This window comes from Martes martes (assembly GCF_963455335.1).
Source record: "Martes martes genome assembly, chromosome: 18".
In the NCBI taxonomy this organism is placed as follows: Eukaryota; Metazoa; Chordata; class Mammalia; order Carnivora; family Mustelidae; genus Martes; species Martes martes.
In genome coordinates, this window is record NC_137906.1 from 15125954 (window position 1) to 15152680 (window position 26727).

At 56.7% G+C, this 26727-nt stretch overlaps 2 protein-coding genes across 9 annotated transcripts in view; both read right to left on the reverse strand.

Annotated features, from left to right (window-relative positions):
- Positions 1-403: 403 nt before the first annotated feature.
- On the reverse strand, positions 404-18765 carry GET4 (guided entry of tail-anchored proteins factor 4). Of its 2 annotated transcripts, none has more exons than XM_080830777.1 (9): positions 18449-18765; positions 13723-13801; positions 13364-13445; positions 12680-12829; positions 7632-7770; positions 6083-6223; positions 5907-5982; positions 5744-5816; positions 404-1249 (listed from the first exon to the last, which is right to left on the reverse strand). In XM_080830777.1, exons 1-9 carry the CDS (start codon positions 18598-18600, stop codon positions 1164-1166), a joined length of 978 nt encoding a protein of 325 aa, XP_080686903.1. In that variant the 5' UTR covers positions 18601-18765; the 3' UTR covers positions 404-1163. The 2 variants fall into 2 exon arrangements, with proteins under 2 accessions (XP_080686903.1, XP_080686904.1); XM_080830778.1 differs by lacking the exon at positions 18449-18765 and adding an exon at positions 14210-15187.
- Positions 18766-20196: 1431 nt separating this feature from the next.
- Positions 20197-26727, reverse strand: part of SUN1 (Sad1 and UNC84 domain containing 1) — a 51468-nt gene continuing 44937 nt past the window's right edge. For all 7 annotated transcript variants that reach the window (XM_080830227.1, XM_080830226.1, XM_080830224.1 and 4 more), the window contains 3 exons: positions 24107-24274; positions 22294-22386; positions 20197-21928 (listed from right to left, as the gene is read on the reverse strand). In XM_080830227.1, coding sequence (XP_080686353.1) covers positions 21815-21928; positions 22294-22386; positions 24107-24274 — 375 coding nt within the window. In that variant the 3' untranslated portion in view covers positions 20197-21814. The remainder of the gene's footprint in view (positions 21929-22293; positions 22387-24106; positions 24275-26727) is intronic.

The following is a 26727-nucleotide window of genomic DNA, read 5'->3' on the forward strand; positions in this document are numbered from 1 at the left end:
CAGAACAAGCATCACGGCACCAGGCAGGGGACCCATTGCAGGCTTGGGGCCTGCCCATGGTGAGGGCTCCCTCCACCAGCACCCTCCTCCGAGTGCCCCGGGGGGGGGGCTGTCCAGTGTTTGGGGTAGGGGGACTCCGCACTCCTTCCCTCACCCTGGCGGCCTGTGCTTAGAACCTGTGACAAGGCAGGACCCCACTGGATTTGGGGTCTCGCGTTTAGAAAAACCACCACCTCGTAGTTACACACCAATCACAAGACCCCAACACCGGCCATTCGTGGCTGCCCACAGTGCCCCTTGCGGGCACGGCGGACACAGACCTGGCCACTGCGGATCGGGCCTCAGGCCCTGCTCCCCGCCCGCCAGCCTCAGGAGCTCACTCAGAAAGGACGAGCGCTGCAAAACCCAGTATAAAGGATTTATTTCAACTCAACAAGTAACACAAACCTTCGTTTAAATTCCATTTTACAGTCAACAAGAGTGTATATCTCACTCTTTCCCATGCATGATCACTGTGTATTAATCTACAACTCTTACTTTAATTGTGAAAAAATAAAGTGTTTCCCCTCTCGTCATTGCTCTGCGAACATCTGGTACAGCGTCAGTGGGAAAGGGCACATCTGCTCGCTCCTGGACTGGTTACAAGGTTAACACCTACCATGCCAGGTCAAAGGAATCCATCACCCAGTGAAAATAAATACCACGTCCCGAAACGTGGAAAGGATCCTGCTCCCGCTGTAAGAGCTGCCCCAAGGGGCCGTGGCCTCAGTGTGGCCTGGAGCAGCCGCCCAGACGCTCTCTGGGACCCCACAGGACATCTGCGCAGGGCTGGTGGGACGGCGGCCACCCCCCATGCCACCTGCGACAGGGTCGGGCCCGCGGGCGCGCGCCAGACACCAGGTCGCCTCCCCAAGCAAACCAGACACAAAGGACAGGGAAAGAGGATGGTAGCGCAGCAAGGCCCGTGCTTTATTGTGGGTCAGTCTGGGGGTGCAGGGCGGCCCAGCACAGCCGCCGCAGGCCCCGCAGCCCCGGGCCGGCGCCGAGGCCCACGCGGCCCCCGCCGCCTCAGGCGGGACCCCACGGCGGGAGCCCCGTGGCGGGAGCCTCACGGCGGGAGCCCCGGGGATGAGGGCGTCTTCATGCAGGCCAGGTGGGCGGGCTCAGTCGAGCTCAATGGGGCTGCTGTCGTCCTGACTGTCCTCGCCCTCCTGCTCCGAGGCGCCCATGAGGCTGCTCAGAAGATTCCCTGGAAGCAAACGCAGGTGCCGTCAGGGGCACAGCAGCTGCACGCGCTCGGCACCCCTGACTGCCCGGGGAACCCCATCTGCCATGCTGCCGCATTCCCGGGCTGGGACGGCGTAAGTCTCAGGGAGTGCTCAGCGTGCCCGCAAGGACCTGGCAGCTGGGGAAAGACCCCGAGTGCCCACCCGTGGGCCACATCCCAGCTGCCAGACAGCCCTGGAGAATCGTCCTCAGAACCCCGTCACGGGGAGGCCACTGCTGAGCGGGCATGCGCGTGTGCATCACGGGTTCACGGAGAGGTCAGGACGTGTTCCCAGGCAGAAATGGTGGGGCTGCCACCACTGACACTTATCTAATTTTTAGTCAAAGAACAACGATTCAATACGAACTCAGGAGATCAGAAAGTCCTCTGAAGCCAAACCACCATGAAAAGAAACAGAAACGTGAGCAAGGTTGTCTGCACAGACTTGAAATTGGGCCCAACGAACATGCCACTCGCGGCCCGGGCACCGGGAGGGGCGAGGCGGAGGTTCCGGTGGGAAATGAATGGGCACCAGCGTTGGCACCCCTGTGTGAGGGGCGACGGCGGTGACACAGCAACAGCACCCCAGCTTCAGACACTCGGCCCCGGCCAGGCCCGCATGGGGCTGAAGCACCTGCCACACAAGGTCCAACAGGTGCCAACGACTTTCAAAATCATCTAAGACCGAAGACCTTTGCACCGAGCGTAGTTTGGCTCCAAGGATACAAATCCCACCCAGGCCAGCCCTGCAGGGCCCCTGGGGCAGGGCGCCGCCTGGATCCAAGACGTGGGGGGGGTGGGGGGGGGTGGGTAGCATCATGGAGCCTGGTGGGACCAGCAACCCCCACCCTGCCCCCCCCGTCACCCAGGGCTGCCTCCACTCCAGCAGGAGCACGCTGGCATCTGTGTGGGGGACACGTGCCCCTTGCACAGACCAGCCACCTGTGACTCCACAATGTCCCCCCCAGCAGGAAGCTGGGGAGGGAAGCCTCCATGCTGTTGGGCCGCAGGAGCCCTCTCCGGGACTGTCTAGGTGGGACTAGGTGCGTGTGGATGAACAATGAACTCCGGGAAACACGATCAACTCAAAACTACCACCACATTGAGGCTCTGAAAAGCCATGTTCAGAAGAACTAAACTGGCCTCTGGCTGGTGGAGGGAAGAAGTCTGTATGAGACCTCGGGGAAGGCCAGACCGTGTCGCCAGGCAAGGCAGACGTGGGGCAGAGGCCTGGCCTCTAACACCCACCAGGACCAAATCACAAAGAAGTGACCGTCCAAACGGGCCTCTGAACCAGTAAGGAGACAGGATCCATCATCAAAACTTCCCAACAAAGAACAGCCGTGCCCTGACGGCTTTCCTGGTGAGTTCTACTAAACCCTTAATGACCAACACCGTCCTTCCCAAACTTTTCCAAAACAATCGAGGGGGAGGGAGCGCTTCCCAATTCATCCGACGCGGCCAGCAAAATCCCAGAGATGCTACGAGAAAATCACAGACCAGTGACCCCTGCGAACATGGAGGCCACACCCTCAACGGACCTCTGGAAAGCGGGACTCGGCAGCACAGCGAGGACGACACACCACAACGAGCGGCTTTACTCGTGGAATGCGTGGAGGGCCCCCCTGAAAACCCGCCAGCGTGACGCCCCACACCAGCACAACGAGGGGAAGCCCACACGATCGTCCATCTCTACTGATGCAGGAACAGCGCTGGACTAAACCCGACGCTCGCGTACAAGCACTCAGCAAACCGGGAACAGGAGGCGCGACCTCCACGCACTGACCGCCGTCTCGGAAGACGCCCCCGGCCAACGTGATCCTCGACGGTGAAGGATGAGAGCTCCTCCTCGAGGAGCGGGAACGAGGGGAGGGTGCCCGCCCTCACCACCTCCATCCCACACAGTCCTGCAAACTCTGGCCGGGGCCACCGGGCATGAGAACGAAGGAAGAGGCATCTACAGCGGAAAGGAAGGAGCAACACGATCTGTCTGCGTAGGACATGGTCTCATATGCAGAGAACCCAAACACTCCAGGAAGGAGCTGTCGGAGTAAGGGAATCCGGCAAAGGAAGGGGCACAAAGTCAGCACGTGAAAACACGCTGCGTTTCTTTACGCCAACAATGAACAATCTGGAAAAGAAATGATAAAAATACTCCATTTACAACAGCATCAAAAAGATTAAAATACTTAGGCACTGACCTTAACCAAGGAGACGAAGGACTCACCCATGAAAACCACTGACCACCACGGAGAGAGACTGAAGTCATTAACACATGGAAGCACTTCCCGTGTCAATGGGCTGGGGGGCTTGACACACTGCCTAGACCAAGGCCACCCAATGCCATCCACAGATTCCATGCCGTCCCTTTCAGAATCCCTGTGGCTTGTTTGCAAGAAAAACATCCTAAAACATATATGGAATTGCAATGGACCCAAACAGCCAAAATGATCTTGAAAAAGAACAAAACTGGAGGGCTGGCACTTCCTGATTTCAAGACTTCCTACAGAGTAATCCCAGCAGTGTGGCATGGGCACACAGACACAGAGAGCCCACAGAACACAACAGAGAGCCCAGAAATAAGCCCACGTGCATGGCGGTCAAGCCATCTCTGACAAGGGTGTCAAGACCACTCAGGGGAATGAGTCTCTTCAGGAAGTGATGCCAGGACACTGGACCCCTACCTCACACCAGGTACAAAAACCCTCTACAGGGATCAAGGACCACTGTGGAAACCCAAAACCGGTAAAATTCTTAGAAGACGACGTGGGACAAGAGCCTCACAGCTCTGGGCCGGATGAGGACATTAGGGATTGACACCAAAGGCAGGAGCAATGGAGGAGAGACACCTAAGCTGGACTGGATGAAAATTTCGAATTCTGTGCATCCCAAGGTAGTGCCCATAGAGACAGAAGGCAGTGGAAGGTGGGGAGACAGGATTTTGGGGGCAGAAACAACTCTGCAGGGCTCTAATGTGGACACGTGTGTCCAAACCTATAAACGTATAGCATGTAAAGTACCCCCAATGTGAACCCCAAACTTCAGGTGACATGCTGTGTCCGTGCAGGTTCAGGGTTCTGACGTAGTCACCACTCAGCTGCGAACAGCTGTGATGGGCAGGGATGGAAACGGATACACCTTCCTCTGTATCTTGCCGGGAAGCTAAAACTATTTTCATTTACCTTTTTAAAAATATTTATTTTAGAGAGAGTGCACGTTAGCAGGGGAAGGGGCAGAGGGACAGGGAGATTCCCAAGCAGACTTCACGCTGAGCGCGGAGCGCAACATGGGGTTTGATGTCATGACCCTGAGATCAGGACCTGAGCCGAAACCAAGAGTCAGATGCTCAACCACCAACTGTACCACTCAGATGCCCCAATGAAAACTGCTTTTAAAAAATAAAGTCTTAAAAAAAAAGAGCCAATCCAGAGAGTGAGAGAAAACACTTGGGAATTTTATACCCAACAAGAGATCAGTATCCAGTACAGAGAAATCACCACCCTGATTCAAAAACAGGCACGTGACTTGAATGGACACAGAGACATACAAATGGCTAATAAGCACAAGAAAGGACGCTCAGCACCACTCATCGTCAGGGTGACGTGACTCAGAGCCATGGTGAGAGCCCCACACCCACTACTAAGGCACAGACAACAGCAAACATGGCGGGGACGTGGAGAAACTGCCCCTGTGCGCAGCTGGCAGGACAGGGAATGGGGCCACTGCCATGGAAGACAGTCTGGCAGCGTCTCCAAAATTACACCAAATCTCGCCGTGCCCCAGCAATCCCACCTCGGGGGTGTTACCCAGAGCAGTGGCTGCAGGGGCTCAAAGAGACACACGCGCCCCTGTATTCACAGCAGCACATGGGGTCCCCCACAGAGGGATGGGCGACACAGTGCCGTCCATCCACACCACAGAGGATGGGCTGGCCTTCTAAAGGGAGGAACGATTCCCCTGCCCCTACAGGGACGAGCCCCAAGGACACGAGCCAGACACAGAAGGGCATGCATGGGGACCCCCCCCACAAGGACCTGGAGTCATCAGACTCACAGACACAGAGAGCAGATGGCAGGGCCGGGGCTGGGGGAGCGGGCAGGGGTCCGTGCATCACGACAGGGTCTCTATGTGGGGATGGAATGTTCTGGAGCCGGATAGGGGGATGGTACCCCTGAACTGGACACTGAGAAATGGTTAAACAGCAAATTTTGGGATATGTGTATTTTACCAGAATAAGAAAAGAAGAAATCCGCTTTGGCTCTGTGGCCAAAGGAGAAGGAGAATTAGGGCCAATAGGACCCTCCATGTCTGGGACTCTGCTGGAGAAGGACTTCGAAGCCAGGCAGAGACACAGAGCCGCAGGAGAGCGCCCCGACAGCGTCAGGGGAGAGACAGCCCCGGACGGAGGCCAGAGGGTGACATGGCCATGGCCCCTCTCCTCCCCGCCCACCCAGGCGCACCCTGCTTGGGTCTTACCTAGCAAGCCCCCGTAGGAAGACGTCTGCTTGGGCGGCACGCCGAAGAACAGCTGTCCTATCCTGTCGAGGTACTGGAAGGGCAGGGGCACGGTGTCACCGGGGAGCCCACCCCCGCCCCCGCCCCCTAGAGTTCCTGCCCCACTGCGGCGCCGGCCTCTCACCTCGTTGTACATCGGGTCCCGCCGCAGGGACGGCTGGTACTGCTCACACAGCACTGTGAACACCGTCAGTTTGCCCCTGGAACACAACAAGGGGGTCTGGCTCTGTTTGCATGACAGTCCCAGAGGGCCCCCCCGAGCCCAGCACGGCCACGCGCCCCAAGCACCCAGGGGCTCACCCATCCACAGCCAGCAGCAGGAACCAGATAAAGTTGAGCAGAGGCTGCACGAACGGAGGGCCGTGCTCGATGGACGGGTGCTTCTGTGTGTACGTCGTGAACACCACCGACGCGCTGCTTTTGTTCTTTAAACAGAGAAACCTGGAACCAAGAGCCCAGTAAGCGGGCTGCTGGCGGAGGGGGACGCCGTGGCCTTTAGCAGGTGCTCAGGTCCATGCCGGCTCGAGGGAGAACACTAGCTGACAGCTGTGGGGCCGCCTGCTCACACCATCCTGCAGCTCCGGCAAATGAGGGCCCGCCGTGCCGAGCTCTGTGCTCAGACCAGCTGCCCCCTCCGTGAGCAGGGCACCCCCTGCTTGCCACAGTTGACTGGTGAAGGAATGAAGCTTGGGAAGGTGACCATCCAAGGTCAACGGAGCTCGGATGCTGTGGGGAGTTCCCCAACTACAGCTGATTTGCACCCATCAGGCCCCTGCCTACAGAGCAGTCAGCCCAGGGGCCCGAGCTCTCTGTCCCCGGGGGACGTCTCTGTCCAGAGGGGCCCTGAGCGACAGCTGGACTAGCTGTGGTGGGGGCCTCCACCTTGTTAAGGGATAAGGGCCCAAGTAGAAGGCATCTGGTGGTTGCACACGATCCCGCCCAGCCTGGGGACTCTGAACACCGTACACCCCACAGGCTGGGGCAGGGAGCTCGGGTGTCTAAGAAACGTCTCCGTTTCTGAGTTGGGGACGGCAGCCCTGCATTGCTATGCAGCAGAGCATGGAAGCCCCAAGTGCTACTGGGTGCACTTGGGTGAGCTGCTAGTGAGCATTCTGGGGCCCCCAAACCCCCTCAAACCCGTAAGACATTTCCTATCCCGACGCCCAGCCACCAAACCGGAGTCTCTCTACCGGATAAGCACGGGCAGGAGAAGCCTGGAGCAGGCCCGCTACAGGCCAGGTTGGAGATGAGGAAGTGAGAAGGCCTGATGGATGGGGGACAGACTCGGGACACAGCTTGCGGGGAACCTTCAGACGTGCGGGATGCCTGGGAAGGCAGGAGCAGGCTTGGGAAAGCTTCAAAGGCACGCGCACTCCCCATTCTGATATACCTCGTAAAATTTACTAAATATACATGCCTGTGGCACCTCGGGGGCTCAGTTAGCCAAGCATCTACCTTCAGCTCGGGTCATAGTCTCGGGGTCCCGGGATTGAGCCCGCATTGGGCTCCCTGCTTAGTGGGGAGCCTGCTTCTCTCTCTGCCTGCCACTTTCCATGCTAGTGTTCCCTCTCTTTCTCTGTCAGATAAATAAATAAAATCTTTTAAAAAATAAACAGGCTCTACAAGAAACAGTGGCCTGATGCTAACAAAAACAAAACCCACCAAAGAGGTGATGTGAGAAAACAGACACTGGGGAGTCACAGCAGAATGCTAGCTCTGAACAGACAGACACGTCCGCGGCAGCCTGAGAGAGTGGAGAGGGACAGCGTGACCTGTCCTCGGTGGGAGGGCCACGGGGCGGACCTGGCAGCCGTGCAGGGAGACGGGACCCCACGAGCGTGGTACTTACTGCAGCACAGCCTGGGCCACGAACATGTCCACCTCGCTGCGGAAGCCCCTGGAGGTCGAGTACTCCACCAGCATGTGGGCGCAGCCCTCACCGTCCGCAGAGTGCAGGAAGTGGTACCGGGACTCACAATAGTTCTGCTCTACAGAGGGGAGGGGACACCGATGAGTGTGCATGGGTCTCTGTGCCGGCCCCTGCCTGGCTCTGCCGCGTCACGTTCAGCAACGCGGGAAGCTGTGGGGCTAAGACCACCACGGGCACGTCTGCTCTAACGCACAGCTGTTCGTAACCACTTCTGTTTTTTAAAAACAACGACCAAAATCCCAATCTTCTCAACATTAATAAATGACTCAGGCTGTAAACCTGCTCTCCCCATTCATCACTGGAAAATCGATCTACCTCCTGCCCCTCTCCCCGCCCCACCCCCGTGGACAGACCACAGGACACCCAGAGTGGCTGCGGTGCCAAGCAGAGACCCAGCCTGGCCAAGCCACCCCCTAGACCACCTCCCCACACCGTGCTCCGTCTCCTGGAGCAGACGGGATCACACCCGTCCTGCTCACAAGCCACCTGGTTCCCACACCTTTCCAGGGCTCGGGGCCCGTGCCTCAGCTGCCTCCACCTTCTGCTGGGAACACCTGCTCCAATGGCACCCGGCTGCCCTTCCGCCCTTGGCACTAGCCCTCAGACTAGCCAGACTGCTGCCTTCAGAAACACAGAATAATTCTGAGTCAGCATTTCTTTGTGTACCTGTGCTATCTCTCCTCTCTCCCTCAAACCCCCTAGAATAACTTTTTGGCTTTAGAGCATCATGAGAAGAGAAGTTAGGCAAAACCACACCCACAGGCCCTGCCCCGCACAAGGCTCCCTCCACGAACTGGACTGGAACCCGCCCAGGAGCAGCCCGGGCATACTGTGGGCCCGACTGCAGACCACAGCAAAGCAATCTCTGCAAAGCCAGTCAAGCTTTCAGGTTTCCCAGGGTGCGCAAGAGCTGTGCTGAGACGGGGGTCCGCTGAGTGTGACAGCACGGTCTAAAGCCCAGGTACAGGCCTTCAGAAACAAATGCTTGATGGCTACGAGACGCTAACCAGCTCCTGAGCTTCTAGGGAGTCCTAATCGTTGTTGCTGGAGGAGGGGCCTGCCTCGATATTGGTAGCTGCAGACTGATCGGGGCTGCTGGCGGTTGGGATAGCGGTGCCACGTTCTTAAAATAAGTCAGCAATGATGTTTTCTGCACTGATGGAGTCTTCCCCTCAGGAGGGATTTCTCTGGAGCGTGTGACGCTGTTGGGTAGCATTTACCCACAGGAGAACATCTTTCAGTGTGCGAGTCAGTCCTCTCAGACCCCACTGCTGCTTTATTAGCTCAGTGGATGTCATCCTCTGTATCCTCGGTGGTCACTTCAACAGTGGTCACAGCATCTGCACCAGGAGCAGATCCCATCTCAACAAACCACTTTCTTTGCTCCTCCAGAAGATGCAGCTCCTTGTCCGTTAAAATGTGAGATGGCAGCGGTTCAGTGCCACCTTCAGGCTCCACTTCTGATTCTAGTTCTCTTGTCATTTCGCCACATCGGCAGTGACTTCCTCCACAGAGTCCCGAACCCTCAAAGTCATCTATGGGGGTTAGAATCAATGTCTGTCAAAGTCCTGTCACTATTGATGTTTTGATCTCTTCCTATGAATCATGGGTGTTCTTAGTGGCATCTAGAATGATGAATCCTTTCTGGAAAGTTTTCAATGGACTTTTCCCAGAACCATCAGAGAAATCACTGTCTATGGCAGCGAGAGCCTTACAGAGTGTGTTTCTTAAATAAGAAGACACGAAGGTTGCAATGCCTTGTTGACCCATGGGCCACAGAATGGATGTTGTGTCAGACATGAAAACGACATCTCTCTTGCTGCCCATCTCCATCAGAGCTCTCGGGTGGCCAGATGCTTTGTCAGCAAGCAGTAATATTTTGAAAGGAATCTCTTTTTCTGAGCAATAGGTCTCGACAGTGGGGTTAAAATGTTTAACAAACCATGTTGTAAATAGACACACTGTCATCCAGGCTTTGTTGCTGCATCTACAGAGGCCAAGCAGAGTCGATTTAGCATAATTCTTAAGGGCCTGAAGATTTCCGGATGGTACATGAGCACTGGCTTCAACTTACCGTCACCAGCTGTATTAGCCCCTAACAGCAGTGTCAGCTTGTCCTCGGAAGCTCTGAAGTCGGGCGTTGACTTCTTTCCAGGTACGGAGGTTCTGAAAGTCCTGGAAGGCATCTCCTTCTCTCTGGCGGTTTTTTCTACACTGAGAGGCTGCTGTGGAGCGCAGCCCCATCCGTGATGACCTCAGCTCGCTCATCAGTGTCACCGGCCACAGCTTCTAGGTCACCATGCACTTCTAGGTTATGGAGAAGACTTCTTTCCGGAATCCGCCTCGAGCCGGCCTCTACCAGCTTCACAGCCCCCTTCTGCAACCACCTCGCCTCCCTCAGCCTTCATGGAATCAGGGAGACTCAGGGCCTCCCTCCGGATCAGGCTCTCACTTAAGGGAACATTGTGGCTCAGCTACTGTCCCAACCACTCCAACAGCCTCCACGTCAGCCAGAGGCTGTTTTGCGTCCCCATCATCCAGCTGTCGCCAGAGGAGCCCCTGTCACATCCTTCTGGAGCCTGTCCTTTGCGTTCACTACCTGCTCTTTGATGCAAGAAGCCTGGCTTTCTGCCCACCTCAGCTTTGGACAAGCCATCCTCACCGAGCTTAACATTCTGCAGTTTGCCATTTAAAATGACAGATATGGGACTCTTCTTTTCACTTGAACGCAGAGAGGCCACCGTAGGATCAGGAACTGGCCCAATTTCGATACTGCTGGATCTCAGGGAACAGGGAGGCCGGAGGAAGGGGAGAGACCTGGGAGCGGCTGGTCGGTACAGCAGTGAGCACACACATAGTTATCCAGGAAATTCACCGTCTTCCATGAACATAGTTCCTAGTGCACCAAAACCAGGACCATATCAAAGACCACGGTCACAGACCCCATAACAAGTTATAATGAAAAAGCCTGTGCCATTGCTAGAACGACCGATGGTGGCCCAGGGACACCAAGGAAGCAAGTGCTGTTGGAAACATGGCGCCAGTGACCTTGCTCGAGGCAGGGCTGCCACAAACCCTGAGTTTGTGAGAGACGCGTAGTAGGATGAGGGACTGTATGACGGACCCCCCTCCCCCCAGCCAACATCAGGAGGGGGCAAGCTGTGGAGAGCAGACTGGCAGGACAGCAGGTGGCTCTGTGCCCACCAGGCCACACCTGCCTGGAGGTCCTGATTGGGGGCCCGCCCCCAGGCACCACAGCTGGACAGACATCCCTAAGCACGGCCTCTGGTCCACAAGCTGTGGACACTGTGGGGCAGGATAGGACGTGGACTCTGCGCTTGTCTCCCTTGGGGTTTGTGGCTCAGGTACTACATGTGACCGTGGTCTCTTGAATCTGAACATCGTACTAGTAACCGTCCATGCCTTACAGCTGGCTCCTAGCCAACGAGGGCTCTGAGGGATTCCTGCAGCCTGAGTTCCACTTCTCAGCCACAGACGCAGGGTCATGCCCCATTTCCCGCCCGGTGTTCCCCATGCGCCCCCAAATATTGCCTGGGCGAAAGTGGTGCCAAATATTGCTTGCTGGCAATAGCGGTTTGCCACAGGTGCCCCTGACTGCACATCAGGCCGTCCACCTGCACGTGCGGACTCAGCAACCCCTGAAGTCGAGGTGGGAGTCAAGGGCAGGGGCTTCTGGGACTCCCCCACCCCCGCCAGGCTGGCAAGCACAGGTGGCCTCTCCCCGAGGTCAGTGAATAGGACACACCAGTGTCCCATGGGCAGGACAGACAGAAAATACATGGGGATCACGCCAGTTGGGAAGGCCAGGATGGCCTGGGGGATGGAGGAACCTGCCACCAGCAGTGGGTGAGGCCAAGGCTGGTGGAGCAAGGCGCCCGCAGGGCACACACATCAGAAGAGGAGGGAGCCCAAGACGGCCTTGGCCTCAAATGCCAGATGCTCTTTCTTGGGCCCCATGTGCTTCTTGGATGGGCGTGGGGAAGGGACTCAGCCACACCCTTCAAGGAGGGCTTCCTTAACTGTCCAGTCTGACCATTTTCTCTTCCTATCCCTCTGGGGTGAGGGTAGTGCTGGCAGGCCAACACGTGGGAATGGAGAAACCTCCCGCCTCGTGGGTCACAGTGGGTGAGGACACACAGTAGAGGAGGCGCACAGCCGGCAGATGCGCACACAGCTGGCTTCCCCGCCTGCACAAGGGCCGGGTTCGAGGTGGCAGCCCACCACATGCGTGCTGCTGCATGAGAAACAGCCAGGAGGTACCCTGGGCCCGCTGGCTGTTGGGGAGACAGATCCATCTGTCTGACCACCGCCCGGTTTGCTGGAAGCAGGCTGTTTCTGGGAGGAGCCTGCTGTCACAGCAGTTCCTGGTGAAGGTCGTCTCCAAGTGAAGGACGTTGCCCCTCAGCTCCCACCGAGGCCCCTGCCCCGCCCTGTGCACTGCCGGGCTGCCGGGAAGGCTGCGGCAGCGTGAATGAGCTGCCTGTGGGTGCTCACCACACAGGACAGAGCTCTTCGAATTCTCCGGAACAAATGCTGGTCAGAGCACCCAACCACGTGCCTTTTCCAGTGAGCAGCAGCCTCGGAGCGCAGGATGGGAACCACATCCAGAAACTCCCAGGATCCCCCCTCACGGATCCCCCCCATAAATGCTTACTCAGAAGCTGAGATAAATGTGAAGAAAACACAGAGCAGGTGCCATCAGAGGGCCGGTCTGGGGAGGATGTCCCAGAAAGGAGGCTGGAGGAGATGCACCCGAGGCCCACGGACAGGTAGGGCCAAGCCGGTGGAGAGCAAAATCTCCCCTCATATCCAGTGTCCCGGGAGTTTACCCAATTAAAACAGCTAACCCAAATAAAAGCCACGTACATAATAAAAAGGGACAGCTGTCGCCAGGACCGCCAGCACCCGCCCAAGAGGAGCTCTGTGCACAGGTGCCCCAGACCTACCTTTCCACAGCGTGAGGGCCAGCAGCTGGTGGAGCCGAGGGTGGCCCAGCTTCCCAGATCCTCCACTGGACCACTTCAGGGCTCGAGACACAAAAGCCACTCGCTCTGGGGAATTGGGGTCCATCAAACTGAACAGTTTGGCCAGATTTTCTAGAACAACACGAACACAGACTCTTACCCACAGAAACACGCTACTGCTCAGCTCTGTCCCCCACATCTTATAGTTCACGAGAACAACTACTTTGCTTCAAAACCTGAGAATCGGCGTGCTGGGGTGACCTCATGCACTCCTCCCCCTGGGTCCCAGGACCCCCCAACCAACGTCTCGGCTGCAGAGCCAGCAGCCACATGCTCTTTAGTGGCCTCACAGCTCAGCGTGTGCCAGGGAGCGGGGGGGGGGGGCGCGGGGAAGAAGGGGGGTGCTCCAGCAGGAAGCTCGCCCACAGAGGAGCAAGGCCTGGCAGGTAGGGGGATAACCCGTGAGAGTGCAGCAGCGGGTGCAGGCCCCTCCTCCATCCTTCCAGCTGGGCAGTCCCTAAGGAGGATGTCCCGCACTGCACATTAACCACATGGGGCCGGCAAGCCAGGTCTCCGGGACAAACCAGAGGCCACCGTCGCCAGACAGCGCATGGGGGTGTCACCACTCCACACGCGCAGGTGCCTCCCGCACAGTAAGAGCCTCACCCAGCAGCTCATCCGCCACCTCGACTTCCGCCTTCTCCAGCGACTCTAACACCAGCATGGACAAGTCCGCAGCACTGTTTTGCTATAAAACATGGAAGCGAGAATCACAAAAACTGAGCTCCGGCTCGTGCTCAGCAGCCGTGGTGGACCTAAGCTAAGGAGACACTCCGAGCACAGAGCTGAAGGACCTGAAGGACCTGAAGGACCGAGACCCCAGCTGCACGTGCAGCACCTCAGCGCCCCGCGACACGAACACGCTGGCCCGGCAGGGTCAGGGCCAAGCACAGCCTGTAGTCCTCCCCCAGGCCTCTCCCAGCCTGCAGGCCCCATGCAGGGAAGGGGACAAGGTCGCTGTGTACCTGGCCGTGGCTGAAGAACAGCAGCGCCCCTGAGCACATGAGCTCCCGCGCCTCTGTGTGCTTGTTCTGTGACATGTATCTGTGAGAGAGAGAGAGCGGAGCCCCAGTTAGGTCCAGTCGGGCAGACACCCTCCAACGGACACAAGAGCTAAAGCACACGGTCCCGCACACAGGCACGTGGGCGCACGGGCCTCCTACCAAAGATGGAGCGCAAATGTGTTCTCTTTCCTGAGCCCACTGCCCCACCCGGCAGTCACGGCGCCCTGCCCCGTGAGTCTGTCCAGCCTCCACACTGGGGTGGCTCCACAACCCAGGTCCCCCTGGTATGCATGGAGTCCCTGCTGCCAGCAGCTTGGACCTCAGGGGACCAGCGGACCTGGGCGCCACATGTGACGGCAGCGCCGGCAGGGGACACTGTCTGTGCCCAAACAGCCCTAGAGCAGCTCAAGAGTTTCAGCAGGACCCAGAGAAAGTCTGGATGACTTACACCATGAGGCACGTCCAGCCACGGTGGTAGGACCTGGGTGAGGGACACAGTGTTACACTGGGCTCCACTGGAGAACCAAGGGTCAAGGCTGCACTCAGGGGTCGGGACAGCGAGAGCTCCAGGACAGAGACCTCTCAGGTGGGGGACACGCACACACAGCACCCACTGTGATGACTGCACCGACCGTCCCTGCGGTCCCTACCCCCTCCCTGCGCTCTCCTCTTGCCCCTCCGCTCCTCTGTCCTGCCTCACTATCCCACTTTGAGCACATTTCTCAGTTTCCCTGAACTGCAGAGACAGAAGCACAGAGCAGCCAGAGCCCAGCCCATAACTAAACCCAAACAACGGGATGATGGTCCATCTGCAACAGACGGCGTTCAGCGAAGCACCGCTGGGCCCCAGAGTGCACAGCAGGAGGGAGTGCCCGAAGCCCACACGGAACCAAGCATGCGCGCTGCCGGATGCTCCAGTCATCAGCTGGAACTCAGCTCCACGATCCTCGGAAAAGAAGTACAACCAAAAATACAACCAGTAATGTCTGTGCCTCCCAGTCCAGACACAACAAACTAGAGATACTAAAGCAGCAGCCCCAAGGGGCTATCAAGACAGACCAACACTAGACACGTGCACCAGAGAGCCTGTCTGCAGCTCACCGGGACCGACAGGGCAGGGGGGAACGTGAGGGCTTGGTGTTCAACTAACCACAGAAAAGGTCTTTTCTTCAAAAAGTTCCACAACCAGACACCCCTCTCCCCGCCCCAGAGAACCCAACCCCATCACAGTCACACACAGGGGAACCCAATGGGCCCAGACATAGCCCCAACAGAAGACCCCATCTGCTGGGTAGGGGGGTGGGGCCAGCAAGAAGAGCCTGCACCCCAAGAAAGGAAACCACTGCCAGCCCACCGTCATCCGCACGGCCTGCGGTTTCTGCAGCAGCACTTCTGTGAGCCGTCTGTCTCTCTCCTTTCCACATGTACACAGCCTACTCCCACACCAACCGAGCTCATCCTGGTCTGGTTCTGCTGGGAGCTGCCCTGCCCACGACCCGCGGCCAGCACTGCCACAGGCAGTTCTGGAAAGACGAGTATGCGGAGGCACACCACCTCATGTTGCCATTTCCATGGACACATAGGCACTTCTTCTAAGCGACAATCTCGCCAGCGTGCTGCTGCTTACGCAAGACGTGACAGAACTCTAGACTCCTCCGTCTGATGCAGTGCAAGAGACAACCTCTCAAAACACCCCATGAAGGAAGCTGCCAAGGAGCAGGTGACAGCAAATCCCTGGGGTAACAGGGCCTGCTTTCAAGCACCCACGGTGCCTCCCTTCCCGGGGTTGGGGGCCAAGAGGGAGTGGGGCGATGCGCCACAGCCAGCACTCGTCCCATCCACATGAGATCACCTGTTGCAGATCAAGAAAAGCTGGGGGGGATAAAGGCAATGCTGAGAAATGAGCGTGCTTCTTTCGGCAGAACTCAGGGTACGGGAAGGGATTTAGTTGTCTGAGTCCAAGGCTTGGGGGCTTGCTGAGAGCAGAGCGCACAGGAACCCTCCAGTCCGGCACCATCCACGCAATCCTGCCGCCTGCACCCCCATGCCCACACCTTTGGAAGGTGTACCTGCTCAGCGTACCTGAGGGACACATGCTGGTGTCATCTACCAGCTGCCAACTGACTGGAGGCGGGAGGGGGGGGGGGAGCAGAGGGAGAATCCGACTCCCCATGGTGCTCCATCCCAGGACCCCAGGATCATGACCTGAGCCAAAGGCAGACGCTGCACCGAGATACCCAGGTGCCCCAATAAGTTTTTCTTTTAAAAATTTTTCTTCATTTGATTTAAGAGGCAAAACCACGCAATTCTCAGAAATGCCCCTGGCTGCAGAGACCCTCCTGGGAGGTGACTATCCCAACACTGGGCCAAGGAGCCCTATGGCCACCCCACAAAACAGCCATGAAAGCCAGAAAGTGGGTGGAGGATGACCAAATGTCCAAAACACAAAAGGCCTGGAAAACAGACTCCCTCCTCCTGGCAGAGAGCAGTCTGAAGATACTGGGTGGCCATCCGCTGGCACCAGCTGAGCCACTGGGCCTCAACTACTGCCCACAGCTGAGGCAGGTGCACCGAGGAAGTCCATCCCACTTGACTGCCCGATTCCATGCCCCCTTCTCCTTCAACTGCTGTGAAACACGACAATTAAAACAGTGCAATTTGGGGGGGGCGTCTGGGTGGCTCAGTGGGCTAAGCATCTGTCTTCGGCTCAGGCCACGATCCCAGGGTCCTGGAATCGAGGCCCCTGCTTCTTCCTCCCACTCTGACCCTTCCCTTGCCCAGGCTCCCTTGCACATGTGTGCGCTCTCTCTCAAATAAACAGAATCCTAAAAAAAACAAAAAACAAAACAAAAGACACCAATTTGGCAAATGTATCCAACAGGTGAATGGGTAACAAGCTGTGGTCCATCACAGGACAGCATTCGGCAATAGAGATGAACTAATGCTTTACACGTGGGGAAATCTCCAAATAATCATGCTGTGTAAACTCAAAAAGCACAAAAAGCGGGTATGATTTCACTTAGGAAACATTCTAGAAAATGCAAATCAAACTAAGGGGCCACAGAGAGCAGTGATGGCTGTTCTCGGTATCTTGGTTGGTGATAGGTTCATGGGAACATATGGGCCCAAACTCCTCAAACTGTATGTTTCAGGTAAACAAATATAGACATGTACGTTGACTTACAGAAAGCCCCAGAACCTAGCATAACTCAGTGAATCAGACTTGTCCAAGAGCCACACCCCCAGGAGGGTTTCAACAGGGCTGGGATCACAGGTCTGCATGGACAGCACCCTGGCAGCCAGGGACAACTCCAGGATAGTTCAGCCAGGCCTTAAGAATGGCCACAAACGCCACCATTAACTTTGTCCCCAGTGGGGCCAATGGCAGATTTCTTTTTCCCAACTCCTGAGCAGTGTCGGTGCACACCAGATGCCCCACGAGGAAGCCAAGGCTGGTCTTAGATCACAGAGCACACACGGAATTCAAAGCCAAATCAAGGCTGGGGTGGTGGAGAGCCTGCTTTCCATCACCACCCCCAAACACACCATGGGCAGAAAGACTTGCCTCTTCACGGCTCATCCCACAAGGCAAAACTGTCTCAAAACAGAAAACATTGTTTCTTGTTGGGAAAATGGAGTTTTACTGATTAGTAATCCCGAGAACAGCAAGCACCTAGGCCACTCTGGAGCGCTGGGAAAGCTCCTCTCACACGGACTTCAGGCAGGTGAAGCTGCCTAGTCCAGCTGCACGCACTCCGACGCGGGCTCCTCCAGGCAGCAGAGGCGAGCGTGGCCGGGACAGGACCTCAGAGTCCGCGGAGACACTGACCTCTCTTGCCACTTGCATATCAAAGTCTAGGCCTGATGGTGAAAAGCCTCCCACGGCCCTTCAGCTCCCCGCCACACAGCTGGGGCAGAAAAGGCCCTCCACGGACCGGACTAAACTCTTGCATCTATCATTCAGGCCTATCCCTCCCAGCGAACCCCCCCACTGCTCCGCCCGGACCGTCCAGGGTCACCGAACGCCCCGCGCACGCGACGACTCGGATCACAGCAGCCACGCGCCACAGCACGGCTCTCGTGGCCCCGCAGCCCACACAACACCCGCCGACGCGGCACCTTTGATTTCAGCGCGCCCGCAGCAGTGTCCGCCCCCCGCACGCGCAGTGAGCCCCGCGCGGCCCCGGAGCCCCCCGCGCCCCCAGCCCCCGGGACTCGTCGCCGAGCCCCCCACATCCCACTCCCCGCGCCCCCATCGCCAGAGCCGGCGGCCGCGCAAATGCAGGCGCGGCGCCGGGCTCAGGGACACGGCTGCCCCAGCGCGGGCCGCTGGGGTCGCAGGGGCCGCGGGGCAGGGGCACGTTTCCCCCGCACGACCGGACCGCCGGGGACCGCAGAGCCCGGGGCTCGGTCCTGGCAAGACCGCGGATGGGCGACGCCGGGTCGGGGCCCGGGGAGGAGAAGAGGGTCCAGCAGGGGGAGGGGGGAGGGGAGACGCCGGGCAGGGGCCGGGGCCGAGTCGGGTGTCCTCCGCCCTCGCCCCCCGGCCGCCCCGGGCTCCGACCGCCGCGGCGACGGGCAGCAGCGCGGGCCAACGGGGGAACGGGGCGGCGGGCGCGGCCAATGGCAGGCGGCCGGGGGCGGGGCAGCGGCGCGGCGGAAAGCCCTGGAAGGCGGCGGCGACTACCTGAAGAACAGGGTCCGGTACATCTGGTGCGCCTCGTAGTAGTCGCCCTTCTCGACGCTGGCACGCAGCTTGCCCTCCACGCGCTGGACACCGCCGCGGTTCCGGGCGCCGTTCCGGGCGCTCTCCTGCTCGGCCATCGCCGCCGCCGCCATCAGGCCGGCGCTCCGCGCAGGGCTGACGCTGTCGCAGGCGCGGTCGGCAGCGCCTCTCGGCTTCCGTCCCGGCGGCCGCCAGACGCCCTCTACGGTGGCCCGCGAGGAGCCGCGCGCAGCTGGAGGCGGGCGCTTCGGCGGGCGGCCACGTGACTGCGGGGCGGGGCCACGGCGGGAGCGCACGTGATCGCGGGGCGGGGCAGCAGAGTCTGCGAAGCACGGCCGTGGGGCCGTATGGCCGCGGGGCGGGGCCGCGGTGGGCGCGCTCGTGACCGCGACGGGGCACGCGGACGCCACAATGGCGACGGCGCGTGACGTCAGAACGCGGGCGCCGGGCTTGCGCGCCGCGTATGCGCCCAGGGCGGTGGCCGGAGGCCCGACAGCCACCAGTTGAACGGTCTTTGGGATACCAGGATTCTGAAATAAAAGCCGTGTTTTCTTGTTTTTTGCCGCGGGCCGCCCCGGGGAGGTGAGGGTGGTTAAAGCCGCGTCCTGTTTGGCCGGGTTTGGGGACCAAAGAAAGATCCAAGGCCAGGTGACACGTCACCGTTAAAGGAGCCGCGGTCGGCCCGCTTGGACGCAGCACGGACTGTTAACGCGGAGCTGGCGGTCTGACGGAGAGGGGACAAGAACGGACGCGGGGTCGGGAGCCGCGGACAGGGTCCGGACGCGGGGGCGGGCACGGGGACAGGTTTTCCATCTGAAGGCCCCTGGATTTCAGGGTCAGCCAACTTGAGACGCCCGAGGGTATGCAGTACAGAGCTCCTGTTTGCACACCTGTTGTTGGTGCTGGAAGAAGTTTGAACAGATGTCCATCCGTTGGGGACTGGTTCTAACTAAGGAGTACATCCCTGTGAACAGTAGAGCTTTTCTTTTTTAAGATTTTTATTTGACAGAGATACAGAGAGAACACAAGTAGACAGCAGCAGGCAGGGGGAGAGGAAGACGCCGACTCTTCGCGGAGCAGGGCGCCTGATGGGGGGCTGGATCCCAGGACCTGAGCCGAAGGGAGACGCTTCACCCACGGAGCCACCCAGGTGCCCCAGTAGGGCTGTTTTTTAACAAGCTCGTTATGGATAGGTGATGTCCAAGATCCGTTCCATAACCGCAACAAGGGAGACAGAAACAGTACGCTGAGTCCGCCGTCATCTGTGTGAGTAGTGACGGAGGAGGATACGCACATTTTTACTAGTGGGCAGAAGAGTTTACAGAAGTATGGAAACAACGTGGGAATGCTCGTTGCCCCTGAAAATCCACTGTCAGGGTGGCACGAGCAAGGCTGGACCGGCCCCGGGCTGTCCTGGTCTCCAGGGTCCCTTCCGGACTCACAGTGCTCCCCTGTCGCAGCCTGAAGGACAGGCACTTGGTCCTTGCTCACCAGTGAGTCTTAGCTCAGTGACCCACACACAGTGTTAACGCACCGACCCCCAGGGTAGGCTTGAAAATGAGCTTGTGTCCCACACCTGCCTTCAGTAGCAGTCGCCCTGATGACATATTAGAGGGCCGCTGACCTGGAACCCCAGAAGGCAGAGGCCCCAGGAATATGCAAATACACTGGTCCCGCCCCCACCCGCCCAGGGGCAGGAACAAGGCAAACAGAAGAAAGAAAGAGTTTATTCTTCACTGGAAACATCACATGCACTTTTAAAAATTTAAACTCTTTATTTAAACATTTCAATAGCATCTTATCAATTTGGTGGCAGCAAAAGCAGCACTACCAAAGACAAGTATTTTGAAAAGCATTTACAAAAATACCGTGCACAAAGTCCTATTCTGCATCTTTAAAAATAAATATTCAAAATATTTCCACCCCAACTCCCAAATTTAGTTTTATATAGGAAATTTTGACTTATATATTTATCCTGTAATATCTGAAACATCTGTATACATTTTATCCAACTAAACTGCATAGGCATTATTGAGTCCCAATTCTAAGAGTGAAAAAAAATGCTACTTTATGGAGTTGAGGACAGTTGTGCAGTACACATAAAACCCCAGTCAGCACCATCACTTTCTGTTTCTGAAAATACAGTGTTTATGAGAACACGGAAAGAACGGTCTTAACCCAATAAAACTTAAATAATTTTTAAAACATCTGTAACACTTTAAGTGCCTTGCAAATATCTCATTTATAAAGTCTGCTCAGTAAAATAGTCTAAATATTAAATATTAATTATAAACAAAACAAGTCTCCTAGGAATTGAGAATGGCCGACAGTTGTATTAAGAGGCAAATCCCGACGAGAGCCAGGAAGAAAGTGCCGCCGTAAGAAAAATTATAAACCTACAACGTAATGGTGAATTTGCCACACTGGACAGTGTCCTTGGAGAACCATCAGTAGAGTAAAAACTGAAGATTCTGAAAGACTGGGAGCACATTAGTGTTCAACTTTGCAGCAAGATTTAAAACAAAACCTGATGACATCCCCAAGGCTGATTTCTGGGCTCCTACGGACACTGGGAAGTCCAACTCCAGGGTGGGCCCAAAGGGCGGAGCCTTGCTGAGACCTGAGCCCTCTGTTCCAGCACTGGCTGAGATCCAGACCACCACCCTTCTCAAATCAGACCCACTTCAAGCCCACAACAAACCAACCCATCCCGGATTCTGAACAGAAACAACACACCCAGGCCTGACTCTGAAAGTCTTTCTCAAGCAGGAGCAAACTAAGTAGAAAAAATGATTCCCTTCCTCCACCTGGGAACTTAAACTAACTACTGGTGCTGAATAAAGAAGCAGCCCTCTCCTAAAGGAAAGGAGTTCAGAACTCTGAAATTTGGTGACGTTTTTCCCTGAAAGAAATGTGTGCTGGATGGAACAGATGAAACAGGTCTGCCCCCAAAGTCCTTTAGAAGGGCCAGTGAAAGGCTAAATACCAAAGCTTCACGAACACTTTGACCTTTAACTTCACTCGCCGAGATGCATACAAGTATCAAGAGCTTTCTGTTCAAAAACAAACCCCCAGAACAACTATGCATTCCACCGGATTCCCACAGAGACGGGCCATGGCCAGCGGGTCTCAGGGAAGCCAGGCGTTCGCCAGGCAGGGTTTCCTGCAGACAAAAGAGCAAGCCGGGCGTCAGCCCCCACTGGCAGTCGGCAGCGTTTATTGAGGGGTGACGTCCTCCCGATGCTCCAGGTGCCCGGTTCAGGAAGGGCTCCAGTGTTTGAGGCTGTCCCCATATTTACAAAATGTACAAGAACCACAGGAGGGTCTCTACTTGACCGGCTCTCCATGAACTCTGAACCGATAGAGACACGTGTACTCAGGATGGCCCCAGTTGGAGAGAATCCGAAGCTCCACTATCTGGAAAGCTCCGTCAGGTCTCTTCTGAAATGGAAAGGGGAGGGGAAACACCTGATTCACAGTAACTGCCCAGGCCCAGTCACTTCCCCAACTCCGCCATCCGACAGGAAGCAGCCATGTGGGGAATTCAGTGTCAACTCCGTCATCTATCGTCAGACACAGAGCTCAGGCAAAATGGACTCCTCACAAGCCACAGATTTACTTTCAGCGTCAAAAACAGGACGCCTGTGTGCAGAGCAAAATATACACTACAAAGGCTTGTTTGGGAAGAACTAGGAAGCTCAGATTCCACTTTTCTCCGGCGCTGACGCCCATGTGCACCCTGGCAGCTCTCCTGCCCACCGGACAGAAGGAACCTATAGGCCCCCAGGAGCAGTGCAAGTTCTTACCAGAACGTGGAACATCTGGAGTGATTCCCCTTCCTGATCATACACGAACTGTCCCAGAAGCTGCCCTTCCTCTTGGTATTCATTTTCTAATCCCTGAAACAGAAACCAGATAGTCATCAAGTAAAGGAAAAAGGACACTGCTATTCCTTAGGACGGGAGGAGGCAAGCATCACTATGGTCTTCCCCAGAGGCCTGTCAAATGCTCTGCACTGTGTTAAGGGCTTCACACAATCACGGCAGCCCCACGAGGCAGGCGTTACTCCTCCTGTCACACACGTAGGCAAAACCATGCCACAACTGGCGAGCTAATGAGAGACACGGGACTGAATGTCCAACCGCACAGACCCCACCATCACCCAGTGGCTCACAGTGCCCTCAACGCCCCAAGTGGAACCTGAGGAGCCTGGAAAAAGGACAGCGGGCCACCTCACACCGAGAGCAGACAGGGGTGCCGGGGGCTGGTGTGCAGTCGGGGTAGAGTCTCCGTCAGGGAAGATGAGTAGGTTCTGTGAGGGACAGCCGTGTCAAGAAGCTTTGTCCAGGGAACTACATGCTTCAGACAGGGAAGGGCGGGCTGTGCTGTGTGTGTTGCCACAGAAGGAAGTCACCAATAGGAAACAGAGGTGATTGCTAGAGTGCGTCATCACGGGGAAGGACTGCCTGGTGTGCATGCGTGGAGGCAACAATGGGCCACGGGCACATGTGGCCAAATGCAGAATCGAGACCCACACCGGGAAGTGCGTCTGTATGTGACCCCTGACTAGCATTTCTGTACAGAGCAGCTCAGGTATGCATGAGGAAGCTAAGATCCCAAAAGATAAATGAGCAAAAATGAAATGGACCTACAAAAAACAAAGGAAAGCACGTGTGAAATGCACAGCAACATCGATGAAATATGCGGTTTTCACCTGTCAAGTTAGCAGAGATTAGAGTAAGAGGGCACAGGGAGGTCAGTGCTGGTCACCCGCCCGCAGCAAGGGGTCAGTGGCCCTGGAGACGCTCATGCCCTGCCTGCCCCCTCTGCCCCCTCTGCAGTGAGGTGTGCAGGGCTGTGAGCGCCTGGTCTGAGGGAGTGAGGGAGAGCTGAAGTCACACGGCAAACTGGAGAGATACATCTGGGTTTAGCTACAAAATGGTACTTTGTGCTCTTTAAAGACATGTGCAAAGAGTTAATGCCATCAGGACACCTGGGTGGCTCAGTCGGTTAAGGGTCTGCCTGTGGCTCAGGTCATGATCTCGGGGTCCTTGGGACTGAGCCCCACGTCAGGCACCCTGCACAGCAGGGAGTCTGTTTCTCCCTTTCCCTCTGCCTGCTGCTCCCCCTGCTCTGTGCGTTCTCTCTCAAATAAAATCTTAAAAAAAAAAAAAAAGTTAATTGCCATCAAAAAATATCTATGGAGTTTGTTTTTTACACCAAGAAACAGAATTTTATGAACCGTGTTTTCTCCACTGTATTTTTTAGAGAGAAAGGAGAGAGCAGAAAATGCCACAGCATGAACAATGGCTTTTCTGGGGGCTCTTTTTCCAACTTGTGTGTGGGAAATGTCCTGTCAACTGAGCGTGAAACAGTTTACAGCCCAACGGCCGTACGTTCTCTGGAAATAGAACTTGGCAGGTCCACAGGCTGGGGAGCAGCAAACACACTCCCTATAAGCTGCCTCCCCAGGGAAGGACTGAGATGGCGCCCTCCGTGTCAGATCTGCTGGGAGCACTGAAGGGCTTGGTGGGGGGACAGGAGCCAGCCTCTGCCACTGGGCTCATCTCCAGGCAGGTCCCAGAGCGGGAGGAGGAGAACGGGAGCCAGCTCACTCACATAGACGGCGAAGTCCTTGGGGGCACTGGTGATGTTGCCTGTGGGCGACAGCGTCTTCGGTATGTGCTCCAGGGTGAAGGTGGTGGGGCGGATCTTCATGGACAGCCGGACCACGAGGTAGCCCTGCGAGCCTCTGAACGCCCAGCAGTTACCTGGATGGATGTCAGGCTAGGGAAGAGGCAGAAGATGACGACTTAGTCCACCTGACCCTCGATCCGTGTGGGGGCTGGAGCACTGACCCTCCCTGCCCTGTGAGAACTCCATCTGGAACTTCTGACTCCCTACACACTTAACCAGTAACAGCCCACAGGTGACCAGAAGCCTCACCTATCACAGGAGGTCGATCGACACATGGCATAGACACATGCGATCTGCTGTATTCTTACAATGAAATAAGCTGGAGGAAATCGTAAGGAAGAGGAAACCTACTGTTGACAGCATATCGTTTATAAACACACACCTGCCCAAAGGGAGGCTGCTCAGCTCAAACCCCTTGTTGAAGGGTCAAATGCAGGCATACGAGCTCTTTAGAACACACCTGACATTTTAAAACTTGAAATACAGAAACACAAAAACAGTAATAACACGAAAGACTTTGCAAAGTAAAAAAAACACGATAAGCAAAATGAAACGACAAACTGGGGAAAGGCACGTGCAGCTTGAGCCCCAGAGGGGGACCGTCTCCAGTACGGGAGTGAGCCTCCCAACATTTATGACAGCCGGCACCTTCAACAAAACTGGGCGAGGCAAGCATGTTTTTAAAAAAGTAAATTTACATGGTCCTCAAACATAGGACCTACAGAGTAACAAGAGAAATACACACTTAAGCCACAGGTGTCATCCTTTCTCACCAAAAAGATCAACAGTAACGCCGGGACCCGTGGAACCCCGCACGCTAACGGCTGGTCAGTACGCACAACATACCCCCTTAAGGAGCATCGTTTGGCAATAGCCAGCAGAGCTCCTCGCCCACTGACCCTCTGACCCAGCAGTCCCCGCTATCCCCAAGATACATTGGCAAAAACAAAAAATCACAGGCTTGGGCGCCTGTGGGGCTCAGTCGGTTAAGCATCTGCCTTCAGCTCAGGTCACGATCCCAGGGTCCTGGGATTGAATCCCGCATGGGGCTCCCTGCTCCGTGAGGAGCCTGCTTCTCCCTCTGACCTTCCCCCATCATGTTCTCTCTCTCAAATAAATGAACAAAACCTTTAAAAAAAAACAAAATGACAGGCGTGGGGATATTTTGTTGGGAGAGGACTTTTAACAGCCAGAGAGGAGCCACCATGTCTGCTGCCAGGCTAGCTGAGTGTGTCGTGCTGACCAGAGCATGCCACGTGCACGTGTGCGCTCCCAATGCAGAACAGGCAGGGAAGGGGCAGGGGCGTGGTGATCCCTCTGCCAGATGCTTACACTTGGGAGTCATTCTTGGTGGATCCTTTGTTCTCACCATGCAGCCTTTCTGCCTGCCCTGTGAAAATGATCTGGGCCCTCCAGGGTTACGCTCTGTTCCCAGACGGCGCTGCAGGGACACTGCAGGTCCCCTGGGCACCCCTCTGGGCGTTGTTGACAGCAAAATGCCTCCAGGAGTCCCCTCCCTGGGAACAGTTTCCCCAGCACCGTGGAGACTGGGCTTCGCATGGGTTTCCAGGGAATGGCACCATTCAGTGAGCCCCGGCTGTGCCCTCTACAAAAGGGATTGGGCCTGACCCCCAGGAGGGCTGGGGAGCAGTTTCGGACGCCCCCACCGGCGCTCGGTCACGGAAGTAGGAGGCGATGCTGTGTCTGCTGTTCCCAGATCCTACAAAAATTCTCTTTACTTCTAAGAAGCCAATCACCTATTCCTCCAATCTCATTCCAGATAATGGTTTCTCCTCTTCAACCCTCCCCGTTCGGTTCCTTTGGGAGTTCTCCTGACAATGCAATCCCTCGCTCACACAGCTAACATCTGAATGCCAGCTCCTGGAGACTGCTGGATGCAGTCGGCTCACAGACACAATGCCCCGGGGTCCGTGTGGCATCACGGGGACGCCAGGAACATCAAGCCCTCTGCACTGTCTGAGGCTGCCAAGGCGATGCCTGCCCGGGGGGGTCCTGTGAGTGGCCGCAAACTGGAGCCGGGGGAGCGATGGCGCTGCCTGGCCGGTGCTCACGCCCGCAGGGAGGCCGCCCATGCACACCCATCACAGCCGGGTTCCCAAGAACCAGAGGAGGAAGACAGCACCAGGGCATCAAAATTTTAAGTTAACTGATACTTCACGGTCAGATGAATTAGTAAACTCTTGTTTTCAAAGAAAAGGACAACTACCTTGGGGATATTTCACACAAGAGGAATTGTTTGAATCTTCTTCAGAACAGTCATACAAGGCAGCACTTTAGGAAACAAACGTACACATGTGACGATATAAGTCCTTCCTCCCCAGCCTCTGTAACTGACTGTGTGACACGAGCCTCGTGCAAGCAGCCGTGCAGCCCACGGGTGGCCCCGGAGGCCCCGAGGGAGCGTGGGCAGCCCCGCCGGCCGGTGTGAGCCAGGTGCCACGCACAGTGGTGCAGGGGAGGGGTCTCCACCAGCTCTGCCCCTTCAACAAGCAGGGAAGCACAACCCATCTCAGCAGGGACCC